This window comes from Equus asinus, chromosome 19 (assembly GCF_041296235.1).
Source record: "Equus asinus isolate D_3611 breed Donkey chromosome 19, EquAss-T2T_v2, whole genome shotgun sequence".
NCBI classification, from domain to species: domain Eukaryota; kingdom Metazoa; phylum Chordata; class Mammalia; order Perissodactyla; family Equidae; genus Equus; species Equus asinus.
This window is the reverse complement of record NC_091808.1, coordinates 3,064,439-3,079,075: the sequence shown is the minus strand read 5'-3', so window position 1 is coordinate 3,079,075 and position 14,637 is coordinate 3,064,439. Positions and strand designations below refer to the sequence as shown.

Here is a 14,637-nt window from a genome sequence, read left to right as displayed (position 1 = left end):
GGCACCAGACTGTGACCCCGACTGGGAAGGGGCAGGGATGATGTCCCCGCCAGCAGAGGGCGCTGGGCCTCTCCCGGCCTCCCGCATCCACGCTGGCCTCAAGAGGACCTCAGCACATGGCAGCACAAGCCTTGGCTTTAGGGCCGACGAGGTCACAAACTCTCCCCGTTCCTTTGTCACACACGGCCTGGTGGGGTCTGACAGGTAACAGGATGGGGTTCATTGAGTGGCTGATGGGAGGTTTACCGGGCGAGTGAGTGGGGGCCTGAGAAGGTGGCTGGCTGTCACACCTGGTGAGTGGATGTCAGAGCAGAGGGGTGGGCAGGGGTCCACAAGGAGGGAACAATGGCAGCCAGGATGGATATGGGAGTGGCACTGGGGACAGAGACACATGGTGTGCCGGAGGGCAAGGGTGCAAAAGAATTGGCAACAGGGCTGAGGACAAAGTGACGGGGGGTCAGGACCACAGGCATGAGAGGCTACGCTTTCTCAGATGCTCCTGCCTGCGCTGCAGGAAGATCCTGAAAGGTCTGACTGAGAATGGGGCGGGGCGGGGCGGGGCTGGGGAGTCCGTGCAGGGAAGTGACACTGCGGGGGCTCAGCCAGGCTCGGGGGGGGAAGGCCAGCAGAGGGGCTGGGTCCAGGCGCAGCGAGGGAGGGCCAGGCAGTAGTGTTGGCTCCCCGTGGCCGTGGAGAGTGAGCAGGGGGCCCTGGATACCGGGCCAGGGGCAAGGGACAGCTGCTGCTCAGAGGCAGGAGGCTGGCCCGGGCGCGGCAGGAAGGGCAGGGGAGGAGCCTGGCTCAGAGGCGGAAATCCAAGCGCCTGGCGGACCCGTGAGGAGACATCCCCTGAGAAGTGGGTCCAAGGGTGGCATTCAGGAGACAGGTCAGGGCTGGAGATGACTGTCAGGAAGCACTGAGCACCTGGGAAGTTGAGGCACAGTAGCTCCCGCACAGCTCACGGAGCCAGTGCTGCAGAGAGAGAGGCAGGGAGCCACACAGACAAGGGACACCGGAGAAGGGCCAGAGAGCCAGAAGGAGCGCCAGCGTCTGCCAGGAGATGGGGCCACGGGGCACGCTGTCCTGGGGAGCGGAAAAGGCACTTGCAGGCTTGGGGTCAGCTCTCGGACACTCATGAGGGGGCAGGCAGGCAACAGGCCACAACCCCAGGAGAGGGGAAAGCGTCTGCACCAGGTGGGGGCAGGTGTGGGGGCAGGAGTGGCGTGGCCACCGGAGGCTGACCCTGCAGGGAGGGGTCCTGGAGGCTGGGCCTGCTCCTGGGGGACCCAGGGCCATTCTGAGACCCTTTCGGGAGGCCCAGCTCCGAGGTGGTCAGTGTGTCTGAGGACACAGGGCCCTGGTCCGTTCTTGGGCTGGAGGCCCCAGGAGAAGTGACTGAGGAGGAGAGGGGCCAGCCAGGGTCCTCCAGGGCATCCCCAGAGGAAACGAGTTGTGACTATCGAGATGCTGATCACAGCGGAGAAGAGGACAGCAGCCACGAGAAAGGGCACCTGTGGACAGGGACGCTCCAATCCCAGCTTTCCTCCAACACGCTCTTTTAAATTTCAAAACCTCAGAAAATGTCAAGTACAGCGTGCGGAACCCCATGTGCCCTTCAGCTGGATAGAAACAGCAAGAAACGACCCAGCCCGGGAACGGCGTGCACGCGCGTCCGGCCTTCTGCGCGCAGCCATCCCCTGGGGAGCCCTGCTGATGAGTTCAGTGAGAATCCACTGCAGTGTACGTATTCAAGTTTCCTCAGCTGTTCCAGTAACGTCGCTTATGGCCCTTCTTGTCTGATTTGGGTCCGGCTGCAGATCACACGCCCTATTTAGGTGACCCGTATAAGGCTGACATCACGGAAGTGTCCAACCAGCTACTCTGTAAAACGCCCCGGATGTGGATGAGGATATGCCCTCAGGAGTGGCCCAGGGAGGAGTGTGGGGCAGGGCACTGGTGGGTACTGGTGGGCCTCTTGGGGACCTCAGGTGGGGACGAGCGTCCCGTCATGGGGGTGTTGGTTCCTCGGTGGCTGAGCTAGTGTGGACGGGTTTCTCTGTGGGGAAGGTGCTGGGTGCCCGCTGACATCAGGACGCAGCTGTGGGCTGCCTTCTACTTCTTTCCATGAATGATGCTGGGAGGGTTGAAGGGCTGAATGTGCGAAAGTCTCAGAAGTTTCCGGTAACCTCCTGTGGCCCTCTCTCTCGTGTGACCCGGCTCTCCGCTCCAGGTCGGCCTGGGCTGGGAGTGTGGCGTCCCCTCCCTTCCTCCTTCAGCTTCACACTCTTAGGGAGCCTCCTGAGGTCACGACCTCGTGTATGTAGCGTGTCCCGGCAGGGCATGGCAGGGGCACGGCTGGGGGCTGCAGCCCTGGGATGGTGGTTGGGTGGGAGCTCCGGGACATCAGAGGGGGAGGAGGGAGGAGCTGGAAGATCGCAAAGGCCCAGTGGCAGCTCTGCCCAGGAGGCCAACTATGGTCAGAGGGACACAGCAGAGTGGGGCATGGAATGGCCTGCTCACGGGCGGAATGTCCCTGGGCTCCCTCTCCCATTTTCTTCTTGGCTTCCTCGGAGAATGAAGGCATCTGAGTAGAGGCCTCCAGCCCCTCCAGAGGAGTCGGGACACTGGGCTTCCACGAGAGACAGCCTGGCTCTGGGCAAGGACTCTATGCTGACCCCGCTGGAAGGAGCTCTGGGCGGGGCAGGGACACCCAAGCTGCCGCCAGCTCCCTGGAGGGCACGTCCCATCTGGAGGCACAGAGACGCTCCCCAGGGGTGGCCACAGCCCCTCAGGCCTCAGAGGGTGCCTGGGAGGGATGTCACCATGACAGCGGCGGGTGGCTGGCGTCAGTGGCCTCCCTGTGATGCAGAGCAGGCTCGGTCACACGGCTGCCAGGGGTCTCAGCTCAGCAGGGACGTGGTGCTCGTGGAGCCAGGCCACTTGGTCTCCCTCTGCCTTGGAGATGCAGCTCTGCTCTCTACCAGCTGGGCTGAGGGCCGGGCCACCCAGCAGAGCTGGCCTGGAGGTGAGGCTCCCACAGACAGACGTGATGGTGGGGATGTTGGCGGTGAAACAGGGAACTAGACAAGCGGATCCGCTCTTTGTCTTCCAATGGCCTTCTGGACCTGGAGCCCCCTTTAGCAATTATACAAGAATGAATGCAGCTCCATATGTGGAACAATAAATTTTCTAAAAGCCAGGCTGGCATTCAGGGCCAAAACCAAACTGGTAACCATGCCAATATTTAAAGATTATTAGACACGCTTGTAATTAGACCACCCAAATAAATGAGTCCACGTTTTCCTCCTCAAAATCAAGAATGTCGAGTTAAAGGGAGACATGCCCCCCTCCAAGGGATGCATCAATGCTCGACACTGTAGGTCCAGCTGTCGTGTGATTCAGGGACCCTGCAAGAACTGCCTTCCACAGCAAAGCCTCTTTGCTCCTGCGGGAGAGGGGCCTCAAATATTCTCTTTTAACAGAAAGAAAAAGCCATTTCCGCCTCCACACGTTTCCCACTTTACACAGACCAGACCATGCTGAGGCCATGCCCAGGCACGCCCAGCAAAGAGGGGTGGCTTCAGTCGCAGAGCTTAAGCTCCACTTGCCCTTTGATGGCATGCATTCTCCAGAATGTTCCTTCACACAGCAAACTTTTATGAAACCCCACTGCATGCAAGGTGCTGGGCCCTGACGTGGAAGCTGATACACAGCTGCAGAGCCACGGTGATCACTCCCATCATGGGCCGGGGAGGTGAGCAGAGCCAGCTCCGGCCCGTCCTCTCCACCTCGCAGAGTTCCCTCAGCCAGATGGGGCAGTCTCTAGGCTGTGGGCCTCCGGGAAACCGCAGCGGCCATGGAGGGCTGCAGGGGCTGCAGGAACTGGGAATGGCCGATCTCTCACAGGGGAGCATCATGGAAGCAGCTGCACTCCAAGGCAGAGGCTGGCCGGCAGCCGACCATGCAGGAGACAGCTGCGATCCCCAAGCACACAGGCGCAGGGCTGCAGGAGCGGGAGCTGCCAGGAGCCGGGCTCCAGGGCCATTAGGGAAGGTAGAGTCATCCTCCAGGATAAAGGGCAGCAGGATTGGTGCTAGACGGGCCTAGACACGATCGTCGCTCCCTGAGCATCCCAGGAGCACGGTGTATAAACATTTCAATCAACCGTCGTTCCCACCGGAAATTAATCACGCGACAGCATCCAGGGAGATTTCCCAGTTGCTAAATCATTCTGCTCGAGAATATACCACATGTGAATGGGTGTTTCCTATCTTCCCCAAACCTCCTACCCCATCACTCAGATAATGACATAAGACAATTAAGAAGCACAAGTTCGCATTAGTAAGACGAATATGACGTGCCTTTGACACATGGGAGTGAACAGACATGGCAGCTCCTGTCTTGCCCCCAGTGAGTGAGTACCTTTCCCGTCCACAAGAGGGGCTGCGTCTGGCGGTCCCTCCCATCTCTGACACTGCCCTGTGCTGTCTGGCTAGGAGAGCCTGCGGGGCCCAGGGGGCTCTGGGGTGACAGTGGTGAGCCTATTTCCTGGTGCCCAGGGGGCAGCAGGGACCTGGGCTTGGCCTGCGCTGGGCATCTGGTCAGGGGCAGCGGGCCATTCAGGAGCAGGGTGCCAGGGGACCTGTCTCCTCAACCCTGTAAGGGGGAACACACTGGGGCGGATTTGGGCTACAGTGGCCGCCAGCTCCGAGGGATGCTGCTCGAGGCAGGTCCACTGTCCTGGAGGTCCATGCAGTCAAAGCCTGTGGACCACTGTGGGGGCTGGGCCAGTCTCAGCGGTGGAGCAGCCTCGGAAAGATGTGCTGTCATTGCAACAAGCAACATGCTGACAAAAACACAGCGGGCACCTGCCAGGGGTGGGCACCGTGCCAGGCACTCGGGTCCACCAGTGAACAACACGAAGACCCCATCCTTGTGGGCTGACAGTCCAGCAGGGGAACCAGACATGAACAGCAGACGTGAGGAGCGGGCACCTCACTGGCAGACAGAGGAAGGCAAGGGAAGAGGACAGGGCTGAGCAGCAGTTCTAATTGAGGGTTGGGGCCCATCAAGAGGTGACATTCGGGCCAAGACGTGAAGGAGCCGAGACCTGGGAGTGTGACAGTGGGAAGATGCTCCTTCTCTAAAGATTAGTTGCCTGACCCAACACCCAGACTGGGCTGGGACCGGAGGGCTGGAGGGAAGGGAATCAGGTGAGCATGAGGGGCTGCCGGTGCCACCAGTCAGGGCTGGCCACATGCAGCGTCCCACCCCGAGAGGGTGGGCTCCCCGCTCTCGATTCTGTCTCCACACTTGCCTGGGAATCTAGATACGAGATCCTTCCAGGCCTCCTCCATTTATGCCGAATCATCTCCCTCATCCCTAACCCTCTCCCCTCGACCCTTTCATTCCTCAGAGCCGGAGAGAAGAGCCCAACTGCGTCTGACTCGTGGGGACCAATGGCTGAGTCCACCTGCAGGAGGGGAGCCGCGGGGGAGCCTTCACAGCAGAGGCGCAGCGAGAAGCAAGTCTAGCCATCCCCACATCACCAGAGCTCTCAACGCTTCCTTCCGAATATCCCCAAAGCCGCCTTCGAGCATCTCGTCCTCTTATTGTGACAGCTTTATTGAGATGTAAGTCACACACCGTAAAATTCACACTTTCAATAATAAAAACACTTGTATAATCCAGTAGTTTGTGGTACACTTAGTTGTGCAACCATCACCATAATCTAATTTTAGAACATTTTCATCATCTCAAAAAGAAATGTGTCCATTGGCAGTCACTCCTCATGCTCCTTCCCTGAGCCCCGGGCAACCACCAGTCTACTTTCTGTCTGCAAGGATTTGCCTATGCTGGTCTTTTCATATAGATGCAATCACGTCATATGTGGGCTCCTTGTCTGGCTTTTTCATCCAGCACCATTTCAAGGTTTATCATTCCTTTATGGCTGAATAATACTCCACAGCACGGATGTGCCACATTCTGTTTAACCGTCCCTCAGCTGACGGGCAGGGCGCTGTTGGCACCGTCTGGATATCGTGAACCACGCTGCCGTGAGCGTCCACGCGCCAGCCACGTTCAAGGACGTGACGCGTACATTCACGAGCATGGAGCCATGCGTCCTCATTCCTCCTGGGCACGTATCTAGGTGTGACCTGCTGGTCACATGGTAACTCTGGGTTTAACCTTTTGAGGAGCTGCTGGACTATCTTCCTAAGTGGCTCACCTCATTCTCTGATATTAAAGATGCTTTATTTCAAATGTCAGCATTCGAAAAAAGTTACTCAGAATCATCGTGTTCCTACAGCAACACTGACCCTTCCCACTACTTCCTGCTGAAATGGGCCTTGTGAGTGACTCGTAAGACTGTAGGTATGGAGACCTCTGTGGGCTGGGCTGGGCATCAAGGCCCTTCTGATGATGCTATTCTAATAGGTAGCCACACTGCAGCTGCCAAGTGACTGGGAAAATGTGCTTCTGGGGCTCCAGGCCACTGTAGGGTTGGGGACTTTCTGTCTTGAGTTTGCTTAAAGAAGACAGATGTCCTCAAGAAACTCAAGAAGAAAGTGTTGACTAAGTAGGACACACCACACAGTGACACACATGTGCGACAGGCACAGTGTGTGCCAGCCATACTTACGCTCGCTGACTGGGACGCAGGGCCCGACCCCACGCCGGTCACCCCCCTGCAGAGAGGAATTGCTTTGGAGTTCTAGATCCAGGTGACATTCTCAGTCCCGGCCACGCGTGCTCAAGCCCACGTCCACTGGCCTTTCACGTCTCCTGGCCTCTCTCGAGGCCAGAAAGGGCCACTGGACAGCGAGGCTGCAAAGATGCTGCCGGCCCGCGAGGGGCACGCCCCACCAGCAGACCCACCTTGTTCATGTGCAGCTGCTGCTGCTGGAACTGCTGCTTGTGCTTCTCCAGGAACTGCTGATGCTGCTGCTGGATCACCAGGTGCTGCAGGGCCTGCGCGTTCTGGGGCAGTGGGGCCGACTGCGTGCGCCCCAGCGGGCGGTGCTGCCGCAGCTTGTGGATGGACGGGGATACCCGGTCCGCACCAACCAGAGACTGCGCGTGCAGGGGCAGTGCTCCCAGGCCTGAAAGATACCAGTCTGAAGATAATATGGAGGGAAAAACAGCAGAGGGGAAGAGGAAGAAGAGAGGAGGGGAGAGAGGGCTGTTGAGTAACGGATGGAGGCCACTGGGAACCGCAGCTGCCGGCCCGGGCGCCTCCTCCCTGAAGCCCACTGGGCTTGACTCTGGGCACATGCCAAATGCCCTGAGCTAGGGCTCCGGTAAACAGAGACCATCATTTGGAGGCAAATGTCTATTGACACCCATGTCAGTGCTGTAAATGGGTGTTCTGTGCCACAGGCTTCAGCGCAAGCTCGCCCTGCCCGAGAGCAACTCCTCAGAGGGGCCCAGGCCCTAGAAAGGTCTGTTTTGATCTGAACAGCACTGTGGGTGACAAGAGGGCCACACGCCTGCTGAGCAAGGAGGTGATGGTTCTGCTGGCCTCCAGAGTGTTCTGGAAGAACACAGAGGTGGCTCTCCTGGAACTGTCACAGAAACTAAGGTTGAGGGGAAAAAAACAGTCCTTAGGGATCAAATCATTTTAAGGGTCTCTTAAAGTTTTGATTTTATACACAAAGAGGGCAGTAACACTTTCAAAACCCCTGGTGCATATGTCAAAATCTCTCTCTACAAATTCCTACAAAGGTTTTGCCCACGTACATGCCGCCAGCTGCACAGAACGGCCGCTTCGCCACCCCTGTGCTAGCCCGGGGGTTTAAGTTAGAGTCTGTGCTGACAGGAGGCGAGCTTCTGCTAATCTGCATGTGAATCTTGTTTTAAATGCAGCCTCTTCACGTGAACTCAGGAAGCTACACATTTTTCCTTCTGTGTGCTTTTCACTCACCTGTATGTTTTCTTTGGCAAACTGTTGGTTTAGGTACTTGACCATTTTTCCACTGTTCTATGAGCAAGAGGGTCTAAGAGACCCCTTCCCCTGCTGCCTGAGTGCCTGCTCCCCTGCTAACCTGAGGTGGACACACTCTAAACAACGTTGCTCAGGCTGAAAACGACTCCAGGCTCAAGGGCGTCTGACAGGGAGAAACAGCAAATGAACTGGCCACACGGGCTCTCGGCTGCCCAGAGTGGACGACTCCCCGAACCGGGCACATCCTCACACCTGCGCAAGGTGGCCCTGTTGTCCTCGCCCCGAGGTGGCCCTGCTGACAAGCGGTGGCTCCTGCCCTCTCTGTCCCCCGGGACTCCAAAGCCAGTGGGGGGCTGTGTCATCAGGTTTAGCAGAGCCTAAGACCCCCGGTGGGCAGTGTACTCAGTGTTTTTCTTGTCCCTTCCTGGGGGCTATTTCTAAAGTAAAAATACTATTTTGTATACAAATAGAGCACACACACAGGAAAAGAAAGCTTCAACTCTAGTAAATTGTCCCTCACCACCTTCTCAAACTTCATCACCCAGAGTCCCTGCAACAACCATCGCTTTTCATTTAACTGCATTGTTTTCTGGGAAGGTAAGTTATCTTAAATTTTATTATCTGCTTGGTTACTAAATTAAAGCGAATAACTCGAAAGGTAGAATCATTCCCTCTCAATTTTCTAGAAAAGTTAAAAAGAAGATATCCTCGTAAAGAAGGTATTTCAGAATTCACCAACTGTTAACGTAGGAATTACGGGGGATTTAATATTTCATGGAGGAAATAAGGAATTGAGCCACACAAAGCTGCATTTATGGGGGTAAAGCTTATGCAGTTACCAAAAAGCTCCCTTCTCAGAAAACAAGATGATAAAATACATTCTCCTTAGTTTTTTTTTAAGCCTCAGTGGAGACCCAAGTACGGAGGTCAAGTCAGGGATGAAGCCGCAGCGCCCGTGCTGGGTCGGCCAGGCCAGCCTTGCCTCACATCTGCACAGAGGCTTCTGGTTCTAGACGGAAAGGGTGACCCTGAGACTGAGCTTCCAGGTTCAACAGAGGATAAGGAACAAGGCATTCGCACGGCCAGGTGGATGCACTCTGCTTTCTGCTGGTTGTCGTGGGCTCCCCCAGGGGCTCCTCCCCACCATCACAGGCTCCCAGCCGTTCCCATGAGCAGAGACACTCCTTCACCGGGTGGACCTCCCTGAGGACGCAGCAGACAGAGGACAGTCTCACTCTCAGAGCCTGACTCCGTGAGTGCTCCCGTCTGACATGGGGCCGCCTGGTGTGGATGCCCTTCAGCTCGACCCTGTTCTGTTCCTGTCTCCCACCCTCAGCTTCTCTGGGCCTCATCCCACCCACCTCGAATTGCACCCTAGTGCCTGGGGTGTACAACTCTGGGGCCACCACACTGGGGGACAAATCCACTGCTCGGCACCACACAAAACTGGGTGTCCTGACCTTTGCGTAGCAACCCCATTAGCGGCCAGGTGGTTTCTGACTCGGAAGCTAAAGAAGCCAGATTGTTAACAAGGGTCTCTGATGACCCCCTCTGTGTGGTTTCCGGTGAGTGCTGTAAAAGGCTTTCAAGCATAACACCACAGAACATTCAGATCGAATTCTGCCCTGGGTGACCCAAGGCTGTGCCTGAGCCAGCGAGGTCCAGGGACAGAGCCTGACTCTGCAGCGCGGCGGACTGGGGACCCTCTCTGGGCAGGGAGGCCTCCCTCACTGGGCGCCGGGCTGGCTGCGAGGCTCCACCCCGAGGCTTCTGTTCTTCCCGCCCACGGCACCAGCAGGAGTCCCTCCAGGGCCCAGTGAACCGACAACACCCCAGCTCCGTGTGGGTGCCGAGAGAGGAGTCCCCGTGTTACACACTCTTGCTCCTCCCAGTGGGGAGGGGGCCGGGCCAGCTTCCCGGAGGTCCAGGGAGAACACGCATGACACACATGGTCCTTCTTAGGCGAGCACGCCGGCACTTACCCTGTCATCTGGGGTGTAAGGTGGCTAGCACTAAGTAGGGAGTTTGCAAACAGAGGCCCCACCTAGACACAGCACACCAGACATGGGGTTAAAGAGCTGAGGAGGATGAAAAGCCAGAAGGCTCAGTCCCGGAGCACTGGCCTCCTCATGGTGGGCTTCTGTCGACACAGATGAAGTCCAGCAAACGAGGGACTCCTGCTCCCCGCGTCCTTACAGATCCACCTGCTGTATTCCGTTGCCCTTCAGGCCACAGTTAAAGTTTTCAAAACCCTTCAAAGGAGAACACACCAGGCACGAGTCGGCTCTAACTGTGGTCTGCAATCCCGGCTGCACGTCAGCGTACCCCGGGCGCTCTGAGAAACCAGGGCAACAGGGGCCCGCCCACCTGGACCTGTCAGCCTCTGCTGGAGCCTGGGTGCAGGAGGGCTTGCCTGGGGCTGAGAGCACAGCCCGGGGCCCAGGTGCACGGGCACCCCACAGTGAGTCGTGCTCCAGCCACTGCAGGGACTCGCTGTTTTCGGGCATGATCAGGACTAAAGGGAAGCCTGTAATCACTGCTCCAGAAGCCAGCAGCACCCCTGCGCCGAGTTGTGACAATGGGGCAGTGGCTGCCTGTCAGCTCCCCTCACCATGCTGGCGGCATATTCCGAGTGGCCAGAAGGCTAGAATGTTGGGTGACACAGCCCCACCACAGGTACAATACCCGCTCCCTCTACTTGGCCTTTCTGCCCCTCTCTGCCTGTGACTGCTGCCCGAGGTCTCAGCGACGATGCCCCTTCTGGGAAGCCTTCCCTGAGGCTCACCTGCTGCACGGCCCAGCCCTGCCTTCTCCTCCACACGCCCCAACTATAGAGCTCCCAGGGGCCCGTCTCCCAGGGGCCTGGCGTATGGGAGACGCTGGCCAAAAGTTCTGTTTGCTGGCCAAAAGCAGTTTCCGCCTCGCCTTGCAATGGTCTCCCGACCTCCTTTGCTAGGTCCTCGGAGGCAATCTCGGGGACTGTATCAGGAAACTGCTATCTTCAGAAGATCGTAGCAAACAACTACTGTCTCTTGGCCCCTTACCTGGGCAGCTAGTCCAGAGAACACGCGTGCCACACAGAGGCGGGGCATCGCATGCACCTGGGGGAGAGGGACGCAGCGTCCGAGACCCCGCAGCGTCCGAGACCCCGCACCTGCGCTCCCCCTGCACCTGGGCCAGACGCTCCTCCCACAGGGCCTCTCTCTCTGAGGCAACTGTGAAATGGAGTTGTTGTAGCTCTGACATTCTGTCCATCCATCCTCCGTGACATGACTATCAGCAACAAGGGAGGTCTGCCGGCCGACCCCTTGTGGAAATGCAGACAAACGGACACAAGCAAACCCGTGGGGATTCTTCCTGTTCCTGCTCAGACACGAGCCCCTCAGAACCTGGCTTTCACTTGGCTCGATCCTAGAGATATTTACTGTGGACCTACTCTGCATTAAACACCACGTGGGTGCGGGGGAAGGAAGGGGATGGCAAAGTCCAGAGTGTGTCCTTCAGGAGGGAGGGAGTCAGGTGGGAGGGACAGATGGTGGGTCAGCAGAAGCTGCGCCGAGGCAGAGGGTACCATTGTGGCCAGGGCACAGGAGGGGGCCACGCTGCTGGGAGGCGGGCCTGGGGGGAGAAGGGCTCTCAGGGCAGGGCAGCGGCTTCCAGAAGCCACGTCCAGCGGCCCAGTCAGGGAGAAGGGAACCAGCACATGTGGGTGCTGCGCAGGGAGGCAAGGGAGAGGCCCAGAGCAGAGCTGCTCCACGGAAAGAGATGGGATGTCACTCCAGGCCAGGGCTGTCCCGCGGAACTTTCCGTGCTGATGGAAATGCTCCAGGTTCCTACAGTTGGTAGCCAGTAGCCACACGAGCGTTTGCTACACCGCCATGTGACTGAGAAACCGAATTTCACTTTGCTTTTAACTTCCCATTTAAAAGTTAATGGCCACATGTGGCTGGCGCTCCAGCACTGGGGGGCTGCCCAGGCCTTGAGAGGCGGGGGGGATGGTGGACAGGTGCAGAGGCAGGGGCCCGGCCAGGAGGCGTCTTCCCACAGGGTGCAGGGGGAGCCCGAGAGACCACCAGAGGCAGGGCCGTGCTCACAGGGAGGGCACGGGGGAGGGCCCCCGAGACCCTAGGAAGGACAGACAGGGTCCAGCTGGGGGAAGTGAGGGAGAGAGTGCGGTTGAAGAATAAAAATGACAAAACCAAAAGTAACTTCTACAACCATAAGAGCTAACATCTGAAGAGGGCTCAGCTCTGTCGGGTGCCACCCTGCGCTAACACACACAACTCATCTAACCCTGGAAAACGCAACGAGGCAGACACTCCTACCATCCCCACTTTACAGAAAGGGAAACTGAGGCACAAAGAGAATGGGAGACTTCCAAGGTCACAGAGCTGGGGAGGAAGGAGCCTGTGCTGTTGGCACTGTGCTGCATCCAGTCGGGGGTGCCTGGAGGGTGAGCCCGCAGCCGGGAGAGGCCGTGCAGCAGAGAGGGGGCCTGTGGATTGGGGGTGGGCAGGCAGGCAGCCCAGGCGAAGCAGCACAGGGCAGCACGGCAGCACAGAGGCGAGCACGCAGGGCGAGGAGGGCAGAGGCGGGATGGGGAGAGGCCAGGGGCCCTGATGCCAAAGGGCCTGAGAAATGGTACCCCAGTGAGTCCCAGGACCAGCAGGCAAGCTGTTGGCAGCCGTCGTAACTAAACGGGCCACCAGACCACACGCAAAGGGCAGAAGAAGCCACCTCGTCAACCACGAGAGGAGGCGAGTTCCCAAGGTTACTGGAGAGGTGAGATTTATGGAACGCTGTCACTCAGGTCCTACAAGAGAAGGCAACTGTCCCAGAACCTGGGCCACGCGAGATTAAGGCCGCTATTTAATGGACAATACAGTGACTCAGAGAAGGGGACGAGAGCAGTGATAACAGACAGCTCCCTGACGAAGTGAAGTGAGCAGCGGTCCAGAATCACAGAGAGGGTCAGGCCTATCTGACGTTTTAAGAAATGATACAAGAACGAGATTCCTCCATGGCACGCACTCCCGATGTCTGATCTTGCGCGTCTGACAGACTTGGGTGCAATTTCAGACACAGCCCTCAGGATCCAGATGCTCACGACCCATCCCCTGAGAGTCAGGGAGGTGCACCGTGGGGCTCCCGCTCCCCCAGGCACACTGCGGACCTCTCAGCCCTGTAAAGGGCAGCGACGCTAATGCAAGCACATGGGGACACTGAGGACACACAGACACAAAGGTGTGCTGCTAGAAGATGGAGCTCGCCATCTACGCAGACACCCACGGGGGCAGGACACGGCCCCGTGTGCCCAGACCCGCCCGGTGACTCTACAGAACAAGTGCTCGAGGGACAGGAAGGAGCACAAAGCCAGAAAACCACACCGAACCCACAGATCATACCCACCCTGTCACAGGCCGAGGCTCTGGGACCGCCCAGCACCTGCCTTGTCCACCACGTTAAACGTCCGAGTTTAAAAGATGCGTGGCCCTGAGGTGATTTCAGATTTTAATTCTGAACAAATAAACAGACTTCCAGGCAGCCAAACATGAAGCTGCGGATGGGGCACAGATGTGAGCTGCTGATGTCCAGGAGGCGCATCCTTGCTTCACAGCAAACCCCACACGCTCCCTCACTCCTTAGGTGACATGGTTATACCACTGCCACTGTGAAAATTTCATGACAAATTTCCTACTTTTTTCTAAATACAACCATCCCTTAGCCAGGGCACATTTTTAAAACTTTTTACTACTAATAGAAACTGACTATTTACCAGATTCACTTCTGTGCTTGCTTCACATGTTCAACTTGATCCAGATGGAAACACAAGTCAGACGAGCCGTCAACCTGCTCTGGAGCGATGGAGCAGACGGCACAGCTGACAGCTGTTTTCATTCCCCTACCTGGCTTTTCAAGTGAGCCTGGGTCTACAAACCTTCCCCCGACACGAGAGGGCGGTGCACGGAAGCCCCGGGGGTGGCTGCCTGCCGGCCTCCTCTGAGCTGACGAGGCCCCCCACCCACCGGAGCCGCGGCCGAGGCCCGACCGGCGCTCACCTGTGACGAGGGGCGTCTGTGCAGGCGGCTGCTCCAGTAAGACCATGTGCTGCAGGAGGGGGTTGTGAGCCGCCGCGCCGTCCCGCTCCAGGGGCGCTGTGCTCAGGTATGGTGTGAGGTGGGTGCCGGGAAAGAGGGAGATCCGCTGCTGGAGGGCTGGGAGAGTGAGTCGCTCAGCTTCCTGCTGGCCTGCTGCCCCCTGGAGAGGCACATCGGTGACGTCCACGGTTATGGCCCTGCGACAGCCATCCCACGCCACACCGACCCGCGGATGCCTACTTACAGCGGAAGGGCCAGTGGCAGGAAGTCCCAGGGTGATGTTGGGCAAGGACGGAGATGTGTAGAGGGGAAGCGGGGCCACGGAGGCTTCCCGAGTCACAAGTCTGTGCGCCAAGCTGGTCTGGAGACAAAACACACGATGGCCATCACAGAGACTCTGCTACAGCCAAGCATGGGCGACACGTACCACGAGAAAGGGCAACAGAGAACACTCAGGGCAGGCCATGCCAAATTCTGATACCAGAGTACAGAAACACACGCACGAATCAGCAGATAGGCGAGCACGACACTTTAAATCTCGGCTTCACAATCCATCAAACTCCTGTTTGTTTCTAATTCAAACTGCTTATGCAC

The 14,637-nt window shown here is 57.9% G+C and overlaps 1 protein-coding gene across 11 annotated transcripts in view; it reads right to left on the bottom strand.

Annotated features, from left to right (window-relative positions):
- HDAC4 (histone deacetylase 4) overlaps nt 1-14,637 on the bottom strand; it is a 335,893-nt gene that overhangs the window by 65,875 nt on the left and 255,381 nt on the right. For 9 of the 11 annotated variants that reach the window (XM_044751535.2, XM_070489249.1, XM_070489241.1 and 6 more), the window contains 3 exons: nt 14,288-14,404; nt 14,005-14,203; nt 6,880-7,118 (listed from right to left, as the gene is read on the bottom strand). In XM_044751535.2, the coding sequence (XP_044607470.1) occupies nt 6,880-7,118; nt 14,005-14,203; nt 14,288-14,404 (555 nt within the window). The remainder of the gene's footprint in view (nt 1-6,879; nt 7,119-14,004; nt 14,204-14,287; nt 14,405-14,637) is intronic. The other 2 variants (XM_070489243.1, XM_070489245.1) reach the window with 1 other exon arrangement.